The sequence below is a fragment of the Coturnix japonica genome, chromosome 2 (genome assembly GCF_054131305.1).
Source record: "Coturnix japonica strain WE chromosome 2, WE-NBRP24, whole genome shotgun sequence".
Lineage (NCBI taxonomy): Eukaryota > Metazoa > Chordata > Aves > Galliformes > Phasianidae > Coturnix > Coturnix japonica.
The window spans coordinates 25,287,176-25,312,606 of record NC_140664.1 but is presented as its reverse complement, the minus strand read 5'-3'; the positions used below and the strand labels follow the sequence as shown (position 1 = coordinate 25,312,606).

General features: G+C 42.2%; 2 protein-coding genes across 2 annotated transcripts; both read left to right on the top strand.

Moving 5' to 3' along the window:
- The first annotated feature begins 10,475 nt into the window (after positions 1-10,475).
- Positions 10,476-13,612, top strand: MRPL53 (mitochondrial ribosomal protein L53). Its single transcript, XM_015855877.2, has 3 exons — positions 10,476-10,583; positions 10,989-11,101; positions 12,765-13,612. The coding sequence occupies exons 1-3, from the start codon at positions 10,495-10,497 to the stop codon at positions 12,887-12,889; spliced, it is 327 nt and encodes a 108-aa protein (XP_015711363.2). The 5' UTR covers positions 10,476-10,494; the 3' UTR covers positions 12,890-13,612.
- Positions 13,613-20,157: 6,545 nt separating this feature from the next.
- Positions 20,158-24,405, top strand: LOC107310329 (fatty acid-binding protein 5). Its single transcript, XM_015855878.2, has 4 exons — positions 20,158-20,287; positions 22,756-22,928; positions 23,890-23,994; positions 24,138-24,405. Exons 1-4 carry the CDS (start codon positions 20,212-20,214, stop codon positions 24,186-24,188), a joined length of 405 nt encoding a protein of 134 aa, XP_015711364.1. The 5' UTR covers positions 20,158-20,211; the 3' UTR covers positions 24,189-24,405.
- Positions 24,406-25,431: the final 1,026 nt, after the last annotated feature.

Sequence of the window (25,431 nt, the reverse complement as noted above, 5' to 3'; positions counted from 1 at the left end):
ATGTAGTGGTCAGAGCTGATGATCTGTCCGGGTTCCATGAAAGCCAGAAGGCTCACCCCTTGTCATTCACATCACTGGCACCATGCTGAAATGCACCACCCACCACCTCACAGTGGGATATTCTTACACCACCAACATCCACCTCTGATGTTGTGGGCCAACAGAATAAAATAGGAGGCGTTACTTTTGGATACAAGGGAGTAGTAGAAGGAAACAAACCAATATAGAGGAACTGCTTTCTTGCTCTGTTTTTGTAGTCAAAGGCTTAGGGAACTGAAATGCAGCAGAGCTGCTGTACTTAATGGCATATGATAAAACTGTTCTTCGTGATTTTGTCTAATCCTGTTTTTAAGCCATTTATACTTTTAAGCCTGCTTTTATGTTTTCTTCCTGTGAGGCTTTCAACAAAGCCCCAACAACATCTATCAGGCTGACAGTGAAGTTCAAAGAGTGTATTTCAAAGCTGTTGGGAAAAGCGTGGACGTAAAAGAAATGTTGCAGCTATATGTAGTCATTCGGCCAGGGAATGCCTTAGGACAAATCTGATCAATTACAACGAAATCTCACCACTTAAATTTCAACTGTTCAGTATTAAAATCCTTGTCACATAAATTTAAGGAATTATGTACACTCTGTGAACAGAAAATAGACAATTACATCCAGCTGAAGCCACTTGGGTTCCTTCAGACGGCTTCTACCTGAACAGATCAATCTGCTATGTTTATATTATGGGACCTGGAAAGATTGAAATCATGTATTTTACCTCTGTCTAGAGGAACTTCTCTTTTCATTCCCCCTGGCAGTACTGATACACCATCACAGTCACTCTAATTTTAAAGACTGATGAGGAACCAGTGAAAACTTTCTGTTCTGTGTGTCCATTTGCACCATGGCTTTTTATTTCATATAAGGTCCTCCAAATTTATTTCAATGCCTTTTATGCTGAACCTTACCTGTCAGCCTGCTAGTACAAGAAATGGTAATTAACAGTAGTTTCAAGCGGAGAATATATATTTTTAGGAGGAAAGCTAACCTGATGTTATCTTCCTGTCTTTGTGAGGCCATTGCACAATGCTTCCAAACAGCTGAAGTAGTCATTGAAATGATTCACATCTAAGTACCCTGAGAGTGATCCTTGTAATTATCTAAGGAACATTCATTTGAGCGCATTAACGTTAAAAATTCCCTGGCAAAAATTCTTCTTACGGTGCACTGTACAGTGGGAAAAACACAATTTTTCTGCCTCGAGTGCTTCATCGAATTATCTGATTGTTCAGTTCAATCCAAAGAGCACAAACGTCTCTTTGTTATAGCTAAAAACCCACTGCATAATTGCTGAATGAAGAAGGCTGAGTAAACTGCATAAGCTGCAGATGTGGCCACATGCTTTAGCGCTGGACTTTTACCACTCTGGTTTAAAGCTGCCTTTGGGTTGTACTTCCCAGACACATGAGAGCATTTCAGCACCTTTGATCCAAAATTTTGGCTTTTTTTTTTTTGGACAACCAGCAATACCAATTCTTTTCTGGGAGCAGTCCAAACTGGAAACATGGGACTCTTCTCCCTATGTTGCACAAGCCTGTTCGCTACTATCAGTGCAATAGGCAACGTCAGATCTGTTGTGTTCTTAGGAAAAGCCCAAAAAATCATCCAGGTAGGTGAGAAAGAACTTACAGATTATCTGTTAAATTGGGAAGGCATGGCAGGTGAGCTACACAGGAAACTAAGGTCATTTTCTGCCATAGCTGACACTGTGTTCAGCTACCCTGACCTCATCTCACAGCAAAGATGAAGGAAATTAGCAGTGAGGCTGACTTGTCAGTGACTATCTTCACTGACATCTCACAGGCTGCTGCCATTTGTTTACTTTCATTCTCCTTGATAGCTTGGGGCAGGAAGAAGAAAATTGCATTGCCAGGAAATCCTCCAAATCCATCTGCATTCTTCAATTGAAATTATTTGTCACTGACCTTTCCTTCTCCTATCAAGGAGAATACGTCACAAGCAAACTATCAGTTCTTTGCTGACTTGTCATAACAACACCAATACATGTTCTCCCCTCCTTTATTTTCATCTCTACTCATGAACCAACTGTATGCTCAAAAGAAAACAACCAAAAAAAAAAACCATGGAAAAATACATAAAAAATTAGAAATAAAAGCACAGAGAAGGTAGGAGGCAGCAGGGAAGTCCTGGGCTCTCTAAGTACACAGTATGGGCCGTGATGAGCTTGCCACACTCATAAGTCACCAAAGACACTCTGGAGTTCTGGAGGGCAAAAGAAAAACAACAGCACCCAGGAAAAACAGCAAGAAAAGCATGAGAAATGTAGTGTGATGTCTTTTAGCATTTGCTTAAATTCATCAGACATGTTTACAGCAATGGGAAAAGAAATCAGGGTAGCACAAGTCTTGCAGACAGGATGATAATATAGAAAAAAACACTTGGATGGACAAGGCCAATTAGACAATCTTTACCTGCCAGGAAAGACATAGCTTTGTAACAGTAATGACTGCAAGAAAAGCACACAAAAGACTGATTCTTTCTTCTTCAAATGCAAATAAGATTTGGAGTACATCGTGCCATGTGGCACACATGTCAGGGAAATGAAAGGCATCTGATATTTGCTTAGCTTCCAACAAGAGAGTAGCATTTTGGCACAGCTTAAGCGGTGAAAAAAAGCAGGTGTGAGGTATGAATTTCACATTACCTGCTTCTATTGCCAGCATTACATGCTCTGCTACTTCAATTGGAATCTCACATTTACGGAGCAGAAAAATACCATTGTGAAATATCCAAGAAAAAAATCTACACAAGCTCTGGTTATTCAGCTGTAGTTTGAGAAAATGCTTTATGGGAAAATCCATTAAAGAAAATCTCATCTGACTTGTCGAGCTGAAAGTGTGAGCGAGCTCCTCATGTTGGCCCAATTAGGCACTGCTGTTATTTCCTTGACACTTCTTGAGGAATTCATGTTAATTTGGTATTAGTTAGATTGCTGTCCTTGCATTAAAGGGCTTTTATTTAGTTGTATTCAGAAATTGCAACAAAACTGTGGAAGCAGTGTCACCTGGATAAATGTAATGCCAGCTAATCATTGATTCCAAATGAGCACAGGTCTTGTACCCCAATGGTGCCATTCTTTCTCTTTCCAGTGCTAGTATTACCTTTACCATTAATCGACAGTTTCCAAGCAACTTATTTCTTCATTTTGATAGTGCAACTGATGCAATATTTAAAGGCTTTAAAGAATATCCATTTAATTGAGGTATCTCTTTACTGAATGCCATCTGAATTTTTTTTCAGGTCAACACAACTGGTATTTCTCTGCAATGCTTCCTCTGCTTTCACATAGAGGAAGCATTGCAGAGCAAGGTAAAGTGACCATCAGCCTTTTCAGCTGTGTTTTCAAGGAGGGGCCGAGCAGTGCTGCACGGACCACATCAGGCTCCCAAAGGGGCAGAGCAATCTCTTTGATGTATTGACAGTGAGAAAGGAATTGATACCACATCATACCTAAACAGCATGTATTCTCATGCGTACCCTTGTGCTGGGTGAGTCCTATGCAACCTGTTTACCTATGGAGCCTGGCACCTATGAAAGCAGGCTTAAAACTGCTTCAAATTTGACTTTTCCTAACAGAAAAGTTTTGTAAACATATAAACAACCTTGTCATTGCCATGGAGCTTCTCTCCACATGTATTTTTATTTTATGACTCCTTTAAGCCTTTTGTAGGTGATCTAAGAGGGAGGAAGAGGGTGAGTCATAATGCGGGTTTGTGAAACCTAGGGATCATGCCACAGTCAGGACCACAACTATGATAAGAACAGCAAAAGAAACGACAGCTATGGTATTCCTGAAGATAGCTGGTCTTTACTGAGGGACCACATAACTAAAGAGAAATAAAAATGCATTATTGATTTAAGCATGGTGACAAAGATAGGGTAGGGAGGCCAGAATATAAAGAATCTCTGAGAAGAAAGGTTTTATGACTCATTGCACTGTTGCAGCAAGAATATAAACAGTGGAGAACACTGACAGGGATAAGGAAGGTATGTAACATAAAGCAAAAATCCTCTTGTATGTCATGTGACAGACGTGATTACACTCCCCAGGGGCTCCCAATGCATCTGTGAGTCAACACTGAAATTAAAGGTCAGAAATGGTGGACACAAATCACAAAAGGGAATAAAGAAATCTCCACGTGTGAAGCACTTTAATGAGGTGAAACTTCCTGTCACAGCCATAGAGTTTATAGGTATTGACGATGTCCTGAAAGCCCCAGGAGAGAGTGCAGCAGAAAAAGCTTATTAAGAAAATGAGCAGCACGGAAGATTTAGAACTTACATATATCACTATCAAACAGCCCCAATCAATAACTGAGATAGTCTATGTATGTTTCTATGAGACTGGGAGATGAAATTTTACCTCAGAGCTGAACTTCTCTGCTTAATTACAAATACATAAAAGCCAAACAAAAGGAGGTACGGGCAATGTGATGGAGAACTGGCTCACCACAAGCATTCCACAGGAGCTGTCTGCTGCCATAAATGTATCTTGGGAGACCCCACAGGCAGTTTGCTTTTGCTGTTTTCCAACAGTGTGCTCATTTCGGATTAAACAAGGCAATAGCAGCATTCCGATCAGTTTGGACAGCAGAGAACCTGAACAAAACCTTGTGCATGTAGCATAGGAATGGGCTGGGAGGGATACAAGGAAGAATTTATGGTATTATTAAAACATTAGGAACACCTGTCTGGAAAAAAAAGTAGAAGTAGCCTAATAACCAACACTCTGCTACCTCATATCATCAGAGCTGAGCCATGACCACTTACACTGGTGGTGGTGATTGATCTTTCTTTGATCTGTGGATCGTCACAATTCTCCAGTGCAGGCTGAGCCTCCTTGATCCTAACTGGAAGCCTACAAGCAGTAACTGGTACTGCTGGCAGTAATCCTTCGTGAGCCCACTACAAACCCTAAGGGTCCAAAGGTTGAAAACTACCACTTTAAGAAATGGTAATTGCTTTATTTATTTATAAACTGGTAAAATACGCTTAAATAAAATTCACCAGTTTTGCTATTAATATGCCATTCCATATTACTACTTTCATCTGTTTAGTGTTATTTCCCTGGGAATACCTATCTAAATTGTCATCTGCTGCCTACTGTTTATACAGCATACTTCCTCTATCTGTAACAACTCCTGCGTTATTTGTTCCCTTCTACCTCCTGATGTGCTTACTTCATTTAGAACAGAATAATGTAATTATCACACTATTATTATAATCACCTGACAAATATGCCGAAATGGCTCAGATCTGTATCCTACTAATTGCTGCACTGTCTGTGCTTATCACTGGCTGCACTGCATCTCAGGTTCTTGTGTGAAACCAACAGAACCATACTTTTCCTGTGCTGTGCAGGTTTTTAGCCACACATACATGTCTGTTATTCTAATCCAGTATATTCATGATCCGGTTGCTAGGGGGTTTGTTTCAGTTTCTTCATAAGTGAACACAAAACTGCAAAGGCAGAATGAGCTTCGTGTGAAGGATTTCATTCAGAAAAAATGCTGTATTTAGATTTGAAATACAGCATATGGACTCCCAAACATGGCAAGTAGCTTTATACTGGAATTACATTATTGAATTTGGTAGCTTATTGCAGGGTTGATGTTTCCAGGTTTAAAGTAATACAGTCTTCTTGTCACATAGGTGAAAAGAATTCTCTACAGTGACTCTCTTGAGATATCTCATGGTAATTACTAGATAAAATAAAATGAAAATGGTTACAAAAAATTGTTAGATAAAAATGCTCTATTTTGTTATCTGCTTCCCTTCTGTCTGCTAACTAGGCACTTAATGCTTGAAATTCTGTCTGTGTTAAGAGAGTATTCTATACTGTAATCTATAGTTCTTGTGGGTCTATAAAAATAGGAGTAAAAACCAATGCATAAATAATCTCAAGAATATCAGATGGAAGTTCCTGCTGTGGAAAGAATCAAAGTGCATAGAGAGACTCTTTGGCTAGTCACCAGGTTCAATGGAGCAGTATTGGTAGAGTTTGCTGACAATACTAATAGCTTTAGACATCAATCTACATGCACAGCTATTCTTAGCAGAACACAGGGAAAACAAACTGCTTTGCTTACAGTATTCAGAACACTGAAGCATACGCTTAGAAGAGCGGTCCTAATGTCAATAGTGCTGAGCTCCACACAATGTGTAATAAGTTATCCAAGGACAGGCAAACTTTCAGGAAGCGCTTGAAAATATAGGTCAAAATCCGTGTAACTGCTTCTCCAAATTCTGCAGTGAGGGCCCTTCTGTGAGCTTCTCTCTCTTAAATTATGACAAAAGTAGGCCACTCAAATGGGAATGTGCCTGTGGGTCATGATGTGTCGGGACCTTTACTGTCAAAACATGGACATTTCATCTACCTGGAGTTCCATACTGCTCCAGACCTCAAGGACTCGGCTACCTTAGGAGTTTGCCATTCATTTCAGCTCACCTCTGTGCCTTGTGCTATTATGATAATGAGCTTTATTTGCAGGAAGCAACTTCATATTTTAAATCAGCATGAAAATCCAAATGATAGCTGCATGAATTCAATGCAGTATTTATTAGTCAGAGAAGAAAAGCAGATGAAGTAAAGCCTTTGTTCTGTCTCATACGAAGATGTAGCTATTATCAAGAAATTAAGTTACAAAAGCCAGGAACCAGCACAGTATGTTCTTAGCCCGATAAATACTGCATATTATTTTAGCAAACATTTCTGCTGGCAATTGGTAGCCTCAGGCAGTAGAAATACATGTTTGCAGAGGAGTAAAGAGCAACCAGGGAATCTGTTTATTCACTCCCGTAAAAGCTTTCCTTAACTGATATGCAGAGTTACTATTTCAGAATGAACTATAAACCAAGCTCATCATAAGCAGCATTTTTGCAAGTTGAGTTTATTTCTGAAAACGACATTAACAGCGTTCAACTGTTAGTTGGTTTATAAGTAGTATATAAATTCAGTAGTGTTATTAGTATAGAACTATGTTTAACTTCCACAGTTTTCAGAGGTATAAAGTACGTTTGTGAGCTCTTCTCTTTGGGGAAAAATAACAATAAATGGCAAGTAAGAGTATTTGGTTTGAAGGAAGAAACAAACCCAGGCAGAAAACACAGTGTGGTTTATACTTTTATGACTCAGTACCATAAGCAGTGCTCCTCCACTACAGCAGGGGATTTATCCCAGTGTCCTTCAGCACGGTACTACTATTTTATAATGACTTCCTACAGACCCTTTGTGAACTTGACCTTCTCTGCCTGTAGCTCTTGCAAGGATATGCTTCAAGGTGCCAGAGTGCTTTTCTGCTTCCAGAGAAAGCTCATTTTTGCTGTCAGCCCCAGTACATCGTCCTCCTCAAAGGGCCTCTGCTGGGTTGCTGTGCAGAATCATCACCTCCATACAGAACAGGCATGCTGCTGGATTTGTGTTAGCTCACCTCTCCTCAGCAGTGGCTAATGCCCTAAAGGCAGTATTAGATTTTATTCCTAGACTACACAATGTTACAGCTAGGTGTGTGGACGTGAACTGTCGACTGCTAAGTACCTCACCTAACAATATTTGTGACAAGACTTGGTGAAAAGAAAAAAGGATGAAGTTGCAAAGGAAGGAATCAGCTGAGAGTAAGCATAAATAATGATCTCCAGAACCAATAAGCGCATGGTGGTATAATGCCATACCTGCAGTGAAGCCTGAGAACCCCCTGCCATGCAATGTTTTGGATGAGAATCTGGAAGACAAACAGATTTCAAGGGAAGAAATAAACTGACGAGCAATCAAAAGCCCCAGCCAAGATGCTAAAAACCACACATGCCCAAACTGTAGAGACATTAGACTCCAAGACATCTGAAATGTTAATCTTTTTATAGTCAGAAAACATTACAGAAAGGGGAAGCAGTAAGTAAAGAATTCTCCCTGGATCTAAGAGAACTGTGAGGATTAATGAGAAAACATGAAAACTGATCGACTATAATTAATATGATGGCCTTTTCCTGAACATCTTTGTAATTAAAATGTAAAAGGTGGCTGCATTTTTTCCCTGCTATATATTGTGCCTATGTATAAATCACCTACAGACTCATGATACACTTCTGTGAAACTAACGACATGAAAGCCTGTAGAGTTGGGATGAGGCAACATTTATAATTAAAAAGATCAACCTAGTGAAAGGAATACTGAAATAGTGATAATATATTTTATTCCTCTTCATGTTACTGTGCTTTGGGAATGTCAATGGGTACAGGAATCATGAATCAATCAGTTTCCAAAGCACATCCCTGGAGAACATATGGGCATTTGAGCATTCCCAGATTACTTGCTTGAGTTGGATGTACTAATTGGAGGTCTTTCAGGAATAAATAATCAGTTTTTCTGAAAAGGCATAAAAATGTTTTTCTGTGGAGGTCAGCTTGAATTACACTGCTGTAAATTGAGGGTAGTCTGACATATTGTGGTTAGTACCACCTGGGTTTAAAGGCAGATGAAGAAATTGTGTTCTTTTTAATAGCTGTGTCACCTTGCAGGCTATCTATCTAATGTAGCACTCTTTCAGTAGAATTACCATAAGCTAAAATTACTGCTTCTAGACTATATGGAGAAATCATGCTCATCAGCATGTAACGAAGGATCCATAGCCCCTAAGTATAAACTATTTAATTTACCTGGTCCTCCATCTGATTCTATTTACACCAGCCACTTATATGTTACAGAGGATTTGTTCAAAAGACATGTCACAGAAGTGCACTGTTTTTTCATAATGGAAAGTGCAATGTATTTTGGGAGGGAGAATAAAAACATTAAAACTGTATCAACACTTCTAAGATTACTTTTGCTATTTAATTTCTATTGATTAAATAGAGAAAAGAGAATGATTTTTCTCAGTAACTGTGTAATTTAGAAAAATATAGCAGAGGACGATCAAAAAACAAAGATAAGCTCTATGAATAGGTTACCCTTTACAAAGGATGCCAGATGTTTAATGAACATTGGAAACATACTAAATACAAATTCTCATCGTGCTCAAATGCCATTATTACTGTGCTCCTTCCATCCTATCCCTAATCCTCACTAAGCTCTCCATAGTGCTGAGCTGAACAAAGTACCAGACCGTTGTAACCATTTATCAAGGAGGTTTCTGCCATCTAGCGGAAAAATACATTGCTTGCAGCAGCCACACCAAGATCGAAACCTTTGTTCAAGGGTTGGGCATGCAACTGCTGAACCCAACCCATCTTATCAAATGCGTTCCCTTCCAGTATCATCGCCTTTTGCAGCAAGCCTCTGTTTGGATTGATGCACTGAAAAATGCTGCCTCTAAATGATCCTTGGTCATACTGGCTATCCCTTATAACTAACCTCACTCAAAATCACACAGAATCACAGAATGACCTGGGTTGGAAGGGACCTCAAGGATCATGTAGTTCCAACCCCCCTGCCTGGCAGGGCCACCAAACATACACATTTACTAGATCAGGTTGCCCAGGGCCCCGTCCAACCTGGTCTTGAACACCTCCAAGGACGGGGCATCCACAACCTCCCTGGGCAGCCTGTTCCAGGGCCTCACCACTCTCCTAGTGAAGAACTTCCCCTTAACATCCAACCTAAATCTTCCCTCTTTTAACTTAAAACTATTTCCCCGTGTCCTGCTAAAATCCTCATTCCTCTCAATTCCACTCAAATCCTCATTTCCCCTTATACTTACCTTCACTCATATCCTCATTTATTTCAGTCATCAGTGAGTTGTAGAATGGCTTGGGTTGGAAAGGACCCCAAGGATCATGAAGCTCCAACCCCTCTGCCACAGGCAGGACCACCAACCTCCACATATAATACTAGACCAGGGCCCCATCCAACCTGGACTTGAACACCTCCAGTGATGGGGCATCCACAGCCTCTCTGGGCAGCCTGTACCAGCACCTCACCACTCTCATAGTAAAGAACTTCCCCTGATATTCAACCTAGATCCTTCCTCCTTCAACTTAAAACCTTTCCCCCTTGTTTTATTATTATCTACCCTTGTAAAGAGTTAACTTCTCTCCTGTTTATAGGCTCCCTTTAGGTACTGGAAGGGTGTACTGAGCTCTCCCCGCATCCTTCTCTTCTCCAGGCTGAACAAGCCCAGCTCCCTCAGCCTGCCTTCATTATTCATACTGAATAAACTAGATTACTTCTGAACCACATCCAAATCAGATGGTGACAGAATTAACGTGAAAACAGCCATATGCAGACTTGCTCAGCAAGCCATCTCCTCACGTTAGGGGTGAGGACAGCCGGCTGCTATCTGGAAAACGTAAAACCAAACGCTGTTGAGCCCAGCGCTGACAACATGGCTGTTACTGCAGACTCCATTTCCCAGGCGGCTCCGGGAACACGGCCGCCAATGCCGACCCGCCTCTGTGAGGGGCTGCCGGGACTCGTAGTACTGCGGCAGGAAGAAGATGGCGTCCCGGATCCATGTGGTGCTGCGGCCCGTGAAGAGTATCGTAGTCCGCTTCTGCCCCTTCGAGTCCAACGTGGAGAGCACCAGGTGAGGGGCAGCGGCGTGTCCCGGCCCTGGGGCTGCGCGGGACTCGGTGCTACCGCCGATATGAGGGGGGTGGATCCACACGACCTTTAAGGTCCCTTCCGACCCGACCCGAGGTACTCCAGGCCCTTTAATCACCTTCATGCCCTCCACTGGACTGTCCCAGGAGATCACTGTCTTGTCTATACTGGGGAGGATGTGTTTGTGTTGTGTAGCTCTGTAGATCCAGACAGTAATTGGATTGCTGCCTGGTAAGAAGTGAGTGTCTGAAATTATTGAATATAAATCCAATTCTGTTTTATACCCAGCAATGTCAAACTATTCAAATATGTTTTGGATGCATCTCTCATATATTAACTGTAATTTTTATCTGTGGAGCACTCAGTGTGTTTTAAAATACATTTTCAGGAAATTTCTTCAATGTATAAACCATAAAAGAATCCAGGCCACTAACAGGAACTGTGAAGTGTCTGCAGATGTGAGACATGATGGATCTGAACCACTTGTAGATGTTATGTTTGGTAAGAGTTCATTTTTAATCCTCACAAAAAGTCCTTCCACGTTTGTGGTTTCACAGTGTCTCCTCTATGATCATTTTTGCTGTGGTTAATTTATTCTTTTTTTAATTCTCTTCTACACCTGGATGTTGCCAAGCTGGGAAGGAAAAAGGAAGTTACTAACACTAACATGTACATGTACAAGTCTTTACCAAACCTAACTCATATAGAGTTGAGTCCACTTTAGCAGTGGGACACTTGTGTAACCTTGAAGTCAAAGTCAGTTCCAGGAAAATAAGTGTGGCTTTGCTTTGATGTTTTACACATCTGTACACACACATGTTGAATTTTTGTTTTGTTTTGTCTTGTTTTCTGTGGTGGAGACATCTGTCTTAAGAACAGACAAGTTTAACACTTGGAGTTCTTTATGCAAGTGAGTAACTTGCTGCGTAGCTGGAAGGAACTGCTCATAAAAGACCATACATGTGCAGACGGACATACAGAGTGAGGTCAACTGATGTACAGCAAATTACTTGGTTTCCTTTGGAGATCCAGCGAGTAGACAGGGAAATGATAGTGGAAATGTCATCAGTTCTGGAAGCAGCCCGGATTCAAGGCTATGAACAGATGGCTGTAATCTGATTTTGTCTTTTTCTCGGGCTGTATCTTCTTTCCTGCTGTGCTGTAATGGCCCAGTATGGCATGTAGCCCATTAAAGTTTTCATTATATTTTTTCCTGTTACCCACTTTTCTTTAAGCTTTCTGATATTTAGTGAATCAGTAGAAGTGTTGAGAGTGCTGAATGTACTTGTTTTGCCAAGCAAAGCCAAATTACTTCAGCGTTGACAGAGGTTTCTCCCTCCCTCAAGCCGCTTTTTTTCCAATCCTTGACTCTATCTGTGATGTATTAAGACTTACGCAGTAAAGCTTAGTGTTTTTCACAGTGTAAAGCAAAACAATTTATTTCACTAATGCCAAGAGCTACAGCTCTGAACTCCACTTTCTAAGAGCTGATTATTTTCCAATGGAAGAGTCTGCAGCTCTTCCAGTTGGCAAATGTGACTGGAACATGGATGCTATGAATGGTACTGTATTAAATGGGTTTGACTATGTCTTTTATATTTGCAAGTCTTGCAAAGATAAAAAAATAACTTAGGTACTGTCCTTAATTTCTGATGCTCCCTCTCTGTTTTAAAGTGCCTTTTTTTTTTTTTCCTCCCCAGGAATTTACAAATCCAAGTGTTGTCTACTTTTTAATTTTATAACCACCAGATTGTATAAACCATTTTTCTGTTTTGGCTAAAGAAGTGAAGTAAACGGACCGTATACAACATGCTGCTAAAATGCTGGGCCATGTGTGGAAATTATGCCTACCAGTGCCTTCTGTGCCTTCTGTTCAGTGACTCTGGTGGAATAGTGTGAGCCATTCTTATCAACAATACGCTTTTACCATACATATATCTTGTGAAACATTTCTTATTTTTTGATCAGACAATACAGAAATGAAGATTACAGTAGTTACAGTTTCATGTATTTGTTTGTTCCATAATAGGATTTCTTGTTAAGTGGACTCCTTTCTAATCAGACAAGATGAGCAGGGTATTTGGATTTGTAAATGCAAGCCAGAACTGCACACAAAAGTAACTGTGACTTAAATTTTAAGAACTTATAAATGTTTTCTTTCCAGCTGATGGAGAGCGATTGATAATGAAAGGAGCCAACCTGACAACAGTTGAAATGTTAACAGCGCTGGGTTCCAGATGTAATGCAAAGGAGCTTAAGGCAGAACAGAAAAGCAAGAAGAATCCCTGAAGAACAGGACAACGGTGTTGGCATTTGCATCTGTTAAAACAGGAGGCTGCAAAGAGAGGTTTTCTCCAATGCAACAAATTCTGAGAGAGATGGCCAAAAACTGACCTGTTTAATGCGGAGCAGAATCAACTGTTGAAGTTCTTCACCGTCTTCCCCAAAAGGAAAACACATTAGATCAACAAATAGTGTGACAGCAGTGGACTGGAATGGCTTAAGATACACGAATGCAGCAGTGTCTGTTATCTGCATGTTGGACTAATGTCACATGTATTTGCATATAAATATGAATACTGCACATTGGTTATTAAATTAATAAATGCTAAAGTGAAGACAGGTCTCTCTAGATGTTATTTCCAACACATTTAATGTAGCTGAGAAACAGCAGCCTGCAAACACAGAGACTGTATTTGCAAGGGACAGAGGCTGTGCAATTTATACTATGTCTGTTGCTAAGATCTTGCCATTTTCTTCTGTGATTCAAAAAAATGTGTGATATTGGCCAAATGTAAATTTAGCTCAGCAATTAAAGCAACAAAGTAATGGGGTTGTGAACACACAGTAGAGCTACTCATCTGTCATAAAAATAGCAAAATTTAGCTCAAAGGGAAACATAAACTAGTTTTTTTGGTAATTGGAGAAAAGAGCTGTCTCTGAAGTTTCGTTTTGAAATATTTTTGTCACTTGCATTTGGGAGATTGCATTAAATATTTCATAAAGATCAAAGGGAGAGCTTTATTTGGTGTTTGTAGTCCTGTGTCCAACCCTATTATTTGCCTGGGTGTCTCATCTGTATTGCAGAGCACTTTGGGCTTGGGAGGGCTGTTGTGTCCTCAGGCTGTGCTGGTGAAAGTGGCAACTGCACATGTCATTAAAGTTCAGTTCTGAAAAAGTGCAGGTACTGTCCTATTGGGAGGTGTCCTACACATTGTTCATCGGGGGCTTGATTTTTTATTAAACTCTAGTACGTATATTTCCAACATGAATTTGTCAACAGACTTGAGGCACAAACCTTTGTATCTAAAACTAATGTTACTTTACTTTTGCCAAGATTTGTAAGCTAAAAACGTGCATTCTTAACACTGCAAGATACTGAAGCGATAAAACCAAGCACTCTGGGCAAGAGTGTACTCCTCTGATGATTATTATGTTAATATGTAGAAAAGTCCTTTCCCTGTACCATGTCGATAAGGGTACAAATGGGATTTTCAAGTATGTTAAATATAATCATTAATGAATTTATTCTTTAAGCTTTCCAATAGTTTTACTGTAAGCTCTTTATACAGTATCAGATTTTGCTCCTACATGACTGAATCCTATGCCCAGTGACCTGCTGCTCTGATGTTTCATTGGCAGTGTGGATACAGAGGGTAGTAAGATCGGTTATATCACACAAGAGGGTTGGATGAGCAATGACTTGGTATGTTGTTATTATTCCCTGACCCACTAATCCCAATGATAATTCCTCAGCAAAAATGTAGCTGCTTGCCTAAATATAAAAAGAATTTGGGCAGGTCCTTAAGATGCTAGGATTAACTAAATAGAAACACCACACCGTGTAGGATGAGCAGGATGTCTGGTAGCAGGTGATGGCATCAAAATGTCTAGACTTTCAAAACCTGGAGATTTAAAACAATTATTAGAATAATCTCAGACCTGTTTGTCATACAAATACTTCCTTGTCAAAGTACAGGGAAAATAGTACTAAAACAGATGAATGTGCTGTTTAGATAACAGCTTCTCCTTCTCCTGACTTGAATCTCTTCAAGTACTATTTGATCTCATCCACTCTTTTCCCTCTGGGAGGCCTGAGTCAGTCACCTCTGAGCCTTCCTTACTGTCTGCCAGGAACCTGCAGTCACTTCATAAAATCACAGAATAGAATCATAGAATCACCAAAGTTGGGAAATAGCTCTTAAGACCATCCATCCACCTATCACCAATATTTCCCCCTACATCATGTCTCTCAGTACAACATCTAAACATTTACTGAACACCTTTAGGGATTACAGAATGAAGGCTGTGTTCTGAGTTAGGAGGTGTGAAGACAAAAGAGTTCCCATGTAACTTGTTTTGATCATGCTTTCTTGTTTTAAGTTCCAGAGGTATCCGAGAGCAGAGTTAACATGAACTCAGAGACTCTGCACAGCTTTAAATACTTTGTTGTTTACTGGCAGCGTTGCAAGCTGGCATTTTAATGAAGGTGGTTGCATTGGGCTTCCCTGGGAGAGGGAAACTGAACATGCTTATGTATGAAAAGAGCATTTCTTTTAAGGCAAAACAGCTAGAAAAGCAGACTGGCAGGCTTGTTCGTGAATGGAATGCTTGGTCAGTAGGAGCAAAGCCTGGGAAAGGCCCAATCCTTGGTGGACAAACTTTTATGCCTCAGACTGACAATCCCTACATAACAATCAGAGGGCAGGCAGGAGGCAAAGCAGCGTGTTCCTTCCTCACCCTGTTACTACTTCTCTGTTTCTTCTGACCCCTACACTCTTTTCCAGCAGGGAGTGAAACAGCGTGACTGTAAAAATAGCATGGTCAACGTGCAAAGCCAGCAAATTTGTCATCTCAGACACAGTTCTTCCTTAAACTGCGTTCTCATTACTAGTGAATCTGTGTGGTTAAAATCATTTGCAGGAATAAAAGGAACAACAATTATTGTTTCTTTTTTTTCAAGTCTGTTTTTGAATATGGGACTTTAGAGAACTTGTCTTCAAAATCCATTTCTTGAATGTATCCAAGGGTACCTTCTGGAAATGGCAGACTTATGAATTGTATGGTTATTTCTTCCTTCATACAGCTCAGCCCCAAGTTAGACCTGTCTCTATGCGCATACAAGAAGTATAGAAACAGTGCTCAAACTATGGACAATGGACGGCCATGGACAATTTGTAACCATCCCAACCTTTTTCAGTATTGTAATGACTATGCTGCTTATGAAATTCTGAAGAGAAATATTTATATGAATGTGTGGATGTTTGCTCTTCAGGGTAGATCCTGCTACTGAACAAAGAGGATTTTTCAAAGCTTTCCCAGACAGATGCAAGCTCTGATTCTGAAGTCACCACGAGGTGAACTGGAACTGAGATCAGGTCATTCTTATCTGAAATGGGGAGAATAAAGCCAGGAGTTGATCTTTCTGGTCACTTCAGGTCCTGGTGCTCTCTCCTATGTCACTTCTGCAGGGTACCAGTGATGAGCCATCACAGCACTAAACTTTACCACTAGTAAGCATTTCCCTTTAAGTTTGCTTTGAGCATGCTGATGACTGTCTGCAGGCCACATGCTGATGCTGACAGTGTGCTAATTGCATTACAGTAATACCCTGCAGCATCAGCAGCCATCCGAGCTCCCATTGGCTTGGCACAGAAGACAGATATGTGTGAGACAGCCCGACCCCAGCAGTGGCAACCGAGCCATGGCCACATCCAGGGCAAGGACACCACAGGCCCACGCTCCTTAGATGAAGCTGTGTTGGCAAGTGAATGGTTTTGTTTTGACGTGGAGCTGGGATGGATTGCACAAAGCCCATTGATAAAACACAGGCTATGCCCGGCTCATTTAGCTTAGAGGTGATGCAATACCTATACACTAGAAGATCTTGATTGTATTGACATACAGGTGGAAACATGTAGGTTCATGTGTTGCTTCATAATCTCTGGCTGACTATTGCCCAAGCTCCTGAGCTGGAGGAAAGCTCACCTATGCCAGCTATGCAACTGCAGCATGCGTTTCATCATGTCTACCCCCGATGACATGGCTGGGAAGTGAAAACCACACTTGTACAAGGAAACAGAAATAAAGCTGTGCCACCTATGCAATTTCTCTCATCCATGCCTTGGGGGTGAGTAACTATTATTCATGTGCTGCTTTAATATTTCTTTTCACAGCTAGCTGTAGGATGAAAAGTAACATTTGGACTGTGCTGGCAATTTTTAAGACTTTCTGAAGGGGTAGTCTTGTCTAGAAGAAGGTACCTATAGGAAGGTGAAATGTCTGTGCACTGGAAGGGAAGCAATACCCCTTTTACACAGCCAGGCAAAGCTCAGTTCTATCAGATTGGGTTCCTTCCAGGTTAAACATAAAGGCATTTTAATGAGGAAGAGTCTAGGGAAAAAGTTGAACCTCCTGTGCAACCTCACCAGTGATGTGTTGCAGATGAGAGAGGTGGTGTTCTGCCCTGCCCAAGCAGCAGGTATTATGACTTTCAGAGTCATAATAGGGCTTGGCTTACATGCAATAGGCAAAATAATGGCTACGTGAAGAGAAACCTCAAGCCCTGCTGACCACATCTTCCTGCCTTCATGTCAGATGAAGCATTGCTGCATGATGCCCAAAGGAGTAGGATGAAGGTCTCTCTGCTCTCTTCCCTTGGCCCTTTCCTTCACAACTGGTAATAAGAATTGTAATACCCTCCCCTCATGTAAGACGTAAGGACTTGACTACCTTGGGAAAGCATCCTCTCTGGCAGGCCCAAACTGTGGTTGCTTCTGACTGGCTACGTGCCTTCCATGCCATCAGCATTCATGGAAAATTTTATACTTCTCAGTGTTAATTTGATTTTGTTCTCTTAGACTATACATCAGGTGATGTATATTCTAACATCATGAAGAAGAGCACAACTGCTTCCAGAGAACTTCAGCTGTAGGCACTGAAATAGCAATATGTGGCATAGGAATTGAGCACTTTTGGTTGTGAATGTATACATTTCCTGCTTCTGTTTGGGTATGTGCAGAAAGGAGAGGATGTTACATCAAAACACACCTGATCATGATCTTAGCCTTAAACCAGACGGGATTTATAGAGCTTTGGGATTTACAGAGACAGATGGCTGAGACCTGAGCATCTCTGAATATCCAACCATTTCATTTTGGCTCTCAAAATAAGGAGCTGCTTTCCATCACCTTTGGAATATTTGTCCAACATACATATTATATTGTAAATAGTAAAAAAATAAAGCATATTTGGTAGTCTGCTCCAATTGTACCTTACCCAAAAGGACACATCTCTGGTCCTTCTAATTAATTAATTTACTTGAGATACCACAAATTTCAGCTCTCTCCTGTTTCAAAGGATTTTTGAGCTGTGGCACAGGCAGTATCACAGTCAGTAAGTCAGTAATGTACATCACTGGGTTAACTGGCAGAACACTCGATTCGGTAAGAACCAAAAGAGGTTGTCACTGAATCCTAACACTCTCCAGAAAAGAGAGAGAAGAGTCTCTCTCCTTATTCATGCCGTGTATGAACTTACATGCCTAGACCTGAACATTTTGTAAGGAGAGTAAATCGAAACAAATAACTTGTGGGAGGACTGAAAAAGAAATCCAGGAGCGTTCCATACAGGTAGGTAGGTGATCCCCATATGCTTCAGATCCAGGAATACTGTCTCACCACTAGATGGAAATAGTGGATTTTACATCTTCTGTTGCGTTAGCAGCACTTACACCTGTGTGTTTGCGTATCACAAGCCATCTGCAGGCAGCGCTGCAGAAACGTGGATCAGGAATTCTTTGCTAGCAGAGATGAATGAAAGCCAAGATTTCTGTTTCTAGAAATCATCCCTGTTTTACAAGCCTGAATATTTCCTAATTCCTGAAAGGTGATTAATTTACCCTTTCTGAAAGGAGCTGCAGGACAGGCAGCATTTTGGTTCTGCTAACGTGAATTAGTCCACATCAGCCTGATTTAAAATTTACTCTGATGACTCTTGCAAAAGACAGAAAGCAACCAGCCAGGCAGCCAACCAACCAAAAAGCCTACAGAGACAAAAGTGGAAGGAAGCTGAAAGTCTTGTGTTTCAGTGTAGCTGCTTAATGATGAAAAAGCAATGTGGCTTGCTGCCTTATGACAGACGCTACAGCATTGTTTGCTTATTAAAAGAAAACATCTTGCCAGAGAGGCTGAAGGTAATTAAAGGCAGCTCAGTAGGGAAGGTCAGTTAAATAGAAGCTTTAAAATTTCCCAGCTGAAAAAGGAGTTGATTGTGTAGAGTGTGATAAATCTGACCTTTTCTAGAAGGTATTAAACCTTTACACTGATTCGTTTAGCTCTGCTGCATTGCATCACTGCTATGTGCAAATGGAAGCACCAAAACACCCGAGTTCACAGCACCATCTCTGGAACCAGCACAGGGACTTCACTGTCTTACCCACATTTGATACCTCAGTCTCTAACTCTTCCATAAAGGTACTAACACGGAGCCACCGCTGCTCCACCAAACTGCCACAGGTACCAGGCATGGCTTCAGATTTTAGTTTGCTGGTCAGGAGGTGGTGGCTCTGAGTTCCATCCATTTGGGTGCATGGTTAAAGGGACAGTGACTGCCATAGTCCTGGAAACCATTCTTTGGGATACACTGGAGTCAGAATATCTGTTGCGACTCAGAAATAGCAGCGCTGTCACAAAATACAACAGTAGGTCTCCCAGTGCACTGACAGCATCTGACTGGCCTCACAGGGCCAGCAACTCCATGGATGTTACATGACGGTGCCAATTTGCAGCAATGGCAACTGCAGAGCTTTGCTGTCATTAGGGTACTGCAGATGCATTTTCCCTGTGCTAAAGAATGAGGTTGCATGAAGGCTTTTTTTCTTCCTATGTACTGCAGTGATGGTTTGAATAGGAAGGGCCAATAAGCAGTTATGGAACGCTGAGTCTTTATGGTCTGATTTTTGGGTGGTCCTGGTTGATGACTGTAATGGATCTCTTCCAACAATGGATATCCTGAGCCTATGATTTATTGCTCTGTCTCTGTGCCATATGATGCCCCACGCTCAGTCCTACCTGAAACGTCCCTAAAAACACCACCACCATTACTATGATTTATAACAAACGGTGCAGTTTAGAATCCAGTGCTCCAGAACACCAAAGGCTCCTTGCAGCCCAAATTCCGGCAGCCAATTTAGGATCCATTCGCAGCAGGAGGCGCCGGGTGGATTTTTCTTCTTTATCCAAAGAAACGCGCAGGCTGCGACGTCCCCAGCGGTGCCGGCGGCGCTGTGCCCGGCGGCTGCGGGTACCTGCACCGTGGGGCTGCGGGTAGAGAGGTGCGTGCGTGTGCGTGTGCGTGTGCATGGGAGGAGGAGGAGGAGGAGGAAGAGGAGGAAGGGCAGCACTGCGTGCCCGCTCTTGCCGCCGCCGCGGGCGGGACTCTGCGGGCGGGGGCTCGGCGGGGAAGGGGCCGGGGCGCGGCGGGAGCCCCATTGGCTCTCCCCGGCGGCACATGTCCCCGGCCCCGCTATAAAGGCGGCTGCGGCCCCGCTGCTGCCCGTCCTGCTGCTTCCTAGCTTTACCGGGGACGCCGTCACCGCCGCCGTCATCGCCATGGCCATCGACGCGTTTTTAGGCAAATGGTGCCTGGTCTCCAGCGAGGGCTTTGAGGAGTACATGAAGGAGCTGGGTAAGGAGACGGGGGCTCTCCGCCTCGGGCAGGGAGCCCGGCACCCCGCGGCTCGGCCCGGAGCCGCCGCCGAGGCTCTGTCCAAGGTCCGCGGGGGGAATCTGCGGCGGCTCCGGGGTCCGCGCCCCGATTCCGGCATTCCACCTCCTCATCGTCGTCGTACCGATGTCGGAAATCTCGCCCTAAAATGCATTATTTCTTTATTTCTCCCGCACCGCGGGCAGGTGCTGGTGCCGCCAGGCACATCCCCGCCGCTCCCCCTCCCGCCGGCCTCCTGGCCCGGATTACCGCCCGGCACAGCTCCTCCCTCCCCGGCCGTGCCGCGGACGGAGCGGGGTCGGCTCGGCGCGGGGGATGCGGCCGCTGGTCGAGGCCTCCAGCCGGGCGGGTGCGACCCAAAGCGGATCAGCTGCACGTGGTGCCCCGGGCTGGCTGCGTTCCGCGGGCCGCTCTGTGCGCACAGCACCCGGCGAGCTGTCCGCAGCCCCGAGCTGCAGCGCTATGGTGCTGAATCCAGAGCGGTGTCCTGCATCCCCCTGAGCATCCGGACTGACGGGTGATAGACAGTGTCTGTGCACTTAGAAGCTGTTGTTTTCTGCGCTGATTCACGGCTGAAGGCTGGGATGCTTTCTGAAGAAGGGGGAGATTTTGCCTATGAAGGAATTTAGGTCAGGCGTTCTTCATGCGAAATACAAAAAGCATCGCTACGGTTATGCTGTGCGGGCAATGGCGGCTGTGATCGCGTTTGTGATGCTTGACAGTGTGTAGTAGGTGTGAGCTGAGAAAACCTGGGCTGAGCCTCTCGGCAGGCTGTGATGGAGGCGATTCAGACATTTGAGCTGGGCTCAGCTCAACTGCATTAGGATGCTGTGGTGCTAAACAGGAGCTGCAGCTTCACATAGGAATGAAGTGGGGTGATTCCAGAGCACCTCCTGTGTGCAGGTGGTCGCTTTTCTTTGTTACAACTGCAATTCGGGCAGGTTGCTGACTGCTTAGGAAGCTCTGCCCGCGATCCTGCTGAGATGTGCTGTGAGATTCTGCAGATTGTGCTCAGTCAGTGCAGGAGACAATTCCAAGACGAGGATGTTTGCATTTCACTGCTTGCCCCATGGAGTGCCTCTGCTCACCTCTAGCTGGATTTCAAGGGGTAGCTGATCCATATCTCACCCTGGACTGGACAACAGCAAAGGGATGGGAGGGGGTCACCGTGCCAGTACCTTCCAGTTCCACCTGAACACCCAGACGCAGGAGGACCACTCTGTGCTCTGCAGCTTGTGCTCATGGCTCACTCCTGGAATCTTGTCTGATTCTGGAGAAGCAGCAGCTGGGAGTTTCTTTCTTAAGTTTGCACCTCCCAAGGAAACTGTATTCTTTGTTTCATGGACTCAACCCTCTCCCAAGCATCTTGTGCACTGCAGCATGGGGCTTAGATGTACATGACAGCACTTCTAACTGTGCGCCTGCTTGGTGGCACTTCTTGATCCATTTGACTGCTTATCAACTCTTGGTACAGATCTGTATTCTCCCATTCAGCGGAGTCTGGTTTGTTGCTTGAATACCCTCTTATTTCTTTCTTCATCCTTCAGATCAAAAAGACTCAAGCAAAGCACACAACCCCTGAGCACACACAAGGGCTGAGGCAGGGGGAATCTTTCATGTGCCGGAGCATTTTGAGGACAAGAGTCTCTGCTTTATACCCATAATGTGTTGAATTTCCAGTCATTTCCAAAGGTCCTGCCTACAAGTTGCCTGAGAGCAGCGTTTCATGTAATGGGAGTGTTTCCATTCAGAATTCAGTATTTTGGAGACAGGAAATAGGGGGGTATGTTTTATTAAAAATGGCATGTTTGCCATCGTGTATAGCATGACTGAAGACTGACTCTTAATTTGAAATCAATGTGCAAGTGGATTCACTCATCAGTTAATTCTATAAAACGTACGTGCCCAACCCTCTGGTTTTATGGTCTTGTTTCCCTACAAAAGAAATAATAAATGTTCTGTTACTTACATATATTAACTATATTATATATTTTATATGCTGCACAAGACAATTTCTCTTCACTCAGTGCAGTCCAGGCAAGCCAAAAGGTTGGACACGCATTCTTCAAAGCATTCAGAACATGATTTTCTTTTTATATTTGTTGATGCTTTTGTGTTTCTTTTCCTGTTTAATACTTAATTCTATTTGGAAAAAAAATATCAATGCTGAGTTTCAGGACATTTGTGAGTCCTCTAAAGCACAACACAGATTTAGCTGTAGCAATTTGAGGAAGCAAAGGAATAACCCTGCAAACAATCTTTTTTCCTTTCCCATCAGTGGATGATTTAAAGCATCCTATTTCTTTGGAACTCTTGAGTTGAGCATACTTGAGTGCCTAATTAAATGGGTCTTAAGTATTTGAATTCCTGTGTGGCCCTAAGCCTTAGGGTTTAACTGACTTTGTGACAATGTGCCTCTTGCCTTGCAGGTGTGGGTATGGCCATGAGAAAAATGGGAAGTATGGCGAAACCAGATGTTTACATCATTAAGGACGGGGATACAATCACTGTGAAAACAGAAAGCACCTTCAAAACTTCACAGTTCAGCTTCAAGATTGGTGAGAAGTTTGAGGAAAACACATTAGATGGCCGAAAAACTCAGGTGGGTATTCTAGACTTTCTGTTGAATAAACACAGTTCTTTGGGTGTTTTTTGGTGGAGGCACTATTTAGAAGCCAGCTTTGGCATTCCTGCTAACAGTGCTTTTATTTGATGAACAGCAGTCACTGTAAGTATTGAAATCAATTGATTTTTTCTGGATCAAGCGGTTTCCAAAGAGGGAAAATGCTGAAACTAATCTTGTCTTGTGTACTGTTGTCTCCAATTTGTTAGACAAGCATTGTGTTAGTAAAACTAACAGACCTTTAAATCCATTTTAAAGCCAAATGCCACTTTTATTGGAAGCCTATGGAAAAAATCCAATTGATGTTTAATCAGAGGCAGTGCAGCCCTGCAGCTGACCTGACTGCTCAACCTCTCCTATTTGCATAACAAGAGACTAGCTCAGTATGCAGGGACTATACACCAGGCAAAAATGTGAATAACAGTCCCTAGTCACCACTTTAGTAAGGCAACAAAAGCTTCTCTTTGCACTGAGTAGGGAGAATATTAACCCAAAAGGAAGTTGAACACAAAGAAACCCTCAACTATGTCTCTTTTATCTACTTGTGTGAGTGCTCTCTATGTACCATTCCCCATCTCTTCAACCACATGCTGGCAATCCATCTATTTTTGCAAGATCAAATAAATGTTGCACAAAAGCTCAAAGCCCTTTCACAAAGACATGAACAGGGAACGTCATCTGCTCTTGTTATTGAAGTTGTGCATGCTGTCAAAGGTCTGCTGTATGCAGGAATGTGTCAGAGTGAACAGTCAGCTAATATAAGAAGAGGATCAATAAAAAAAAATCAAGATAATATCCTGGCTTTGTAGATTTCAGTGGCAAAATTATTATAGAGTGAACTGGAGTGGGAATTTTTCCTTCTGAAGAAAGTAGGTTGGACAGCATCAGCCTTCATGAAACGATGCCGGTAAAATATTAACACTCAGATTCTGTTTTTCAGACACTTGTCAGCTTAAAAGATGATGGGTCATTGATCCAGGAGCAAGAATGGGATGGCAAGAAGACCATAATAACACGGAAACTTGTGGATGGACAGTTGGTGGTGGTGAGTTCAGCCCTGCTACCCAATTTGAGTGCTGCCAGCCAGTAGCCTGAAACAAAACTCTGAAAATCCTGAGCTGCAGCCTTTTCGCCTTCATTCTGCACCAAGGTCAGGCAAATGAATGAATTCATTTCTTTATCTTCTAGGAATGTGACATGAATGGTGTCAAGTGCGTTAGAGTCTACCAGAAGGCATGAGGACGTCTTCGGATTCAGTAGGAACTTGCTACAAACAACTCAGTCCAGTGGACAGAGCTCCTCTACACTCCATCATTTCCTTTTCCCTGTTTTCTAGTATTTCAATGGACTGAGTAGCTGAGTGCAATCCTTTTTAAAAGCCGTGATGTAACTATTATGTAACTATTCTGAACTTATGAGGCTATTAAATAAAATTTTCAAATATATTAAGTGCAAATGTTGTTACTGTAGTATAATTTTAAAGTGAGGCTTTCTAATAGCTCGGTTTGGTTATAGGCTTTGCTACAAACCACCTTCCCTTCATGATAATGCAAATAACAGTAATGAACAGTTAATAGCAGACTAAATTTTAACCAGCCTTCTCATCTTAAATGGCTAAGGTAGTAAAATCTGAAGCAGGAAGGAAAACATTCTAAATTCAGGCCTTACAGTTGTTTCTATCTTATACCTTACAAAGTAAACAGAATGCGCTGGTATAAATAAGATAAACCTTGTTGGCCTATAGATAGAGGAATGTATTTTCAGGGATTGGTTTGTGTTTTTTTTCCATGTTTGAAACCCACAACTTTCTTATCTGAAAAAAATAGATACACTAGTGAACCAATAGACATGATAACTTAAGTAAACATGTAAGTACTTTGCTTCAAGAAGGCCTTAATTTGAGTGTGCTCTCTGTTTTCCTAGCAAAATTCATATCTCCTGCCAAGTAACATTCTAAAACCTCTTAACCAGAACCTGCTGAAATACTGCCTAAAACTTAAAGCCTCATTTTATTTTTTATGAACTGACTTGAAACACCTACAAATTGAGTTTATATGCTTTAAAGTGCCACAATAAATAGTCAGAAATATCAGTGTCTTGAATATTACTTTTACTCTGGTTGGGAAATGGAGACTATGATACTACTTTTCTTCCAAGCAGTTGTCAGATTGAACTAAATTATAAGGTTTAGATGACGTTTGGAAACATTCCCTAAGTGTGAAACAGTTTAGTGCCAGGTGATGGGGAGTTTTCTATCAAATTCAGAAGTCTGGGTATCCTGAAGTTGTGTGCTTGAGTTTGCAGGATGAGTCACTGTAGATTCCACTGCAGAATCCAACTTCCAGCCTATTGGGTTTTTTTAGCTGCTCACTTTATCTACTGTATTATTGAATTCACCCTAACAGCAGGAAATTCTAATCTCTATGTTCTCTGTGTTGAAGAGAAACTTGGTAAGTTTGTGACCAGAAATAGACTAAATAGG

Bases quoted from the DNA above. Each gene is read 5' to 3' on its own strand.
- MRPL53 (XM_015855877.2), top strand. From the start codon at position 10,495: ATGGCGTCCCGGATCCATGTGGTGCTGCGGCCCGTGAAGAGTATCGTA. The intron at 10,584-10,988 runs GTGAGGGGCAGC...ATACATTTTCAG, and splicing joins TCCAACGTGGAGAGCACCAG to GAAATTTCTTCAATGTATAA. The intron at 11,102-12,764 runs GTAAGAGTTCAT...TTTTCTTTCCAG, and splicing joins ACTTGTAGATGTTATGTTTG to CTGATGGAGAGCGATTGATA.
- LOC107310329 (XM_015855878.2), top strand. From the start codon at position 20,212: ATGGCCATCGACGCGTTTTTAGGCAAATGGTGCCTGGTCTCCAGCGAG. The intron at 22,929-23,889 runs GTGGGTATTCTA...TCTGTTTTTCAG, and splicing joins TAGATGGCCGAAAAACTCAG to ACACTTGTCAGCTTAAAAGA. The intron at 23,995-24,137 runs GTGAGTTCAGCC...TTTATCTTCTAG, and splicing joins TGGATGGACAGTTGGTGGTG to GAATGTGACATGAATGGTGT.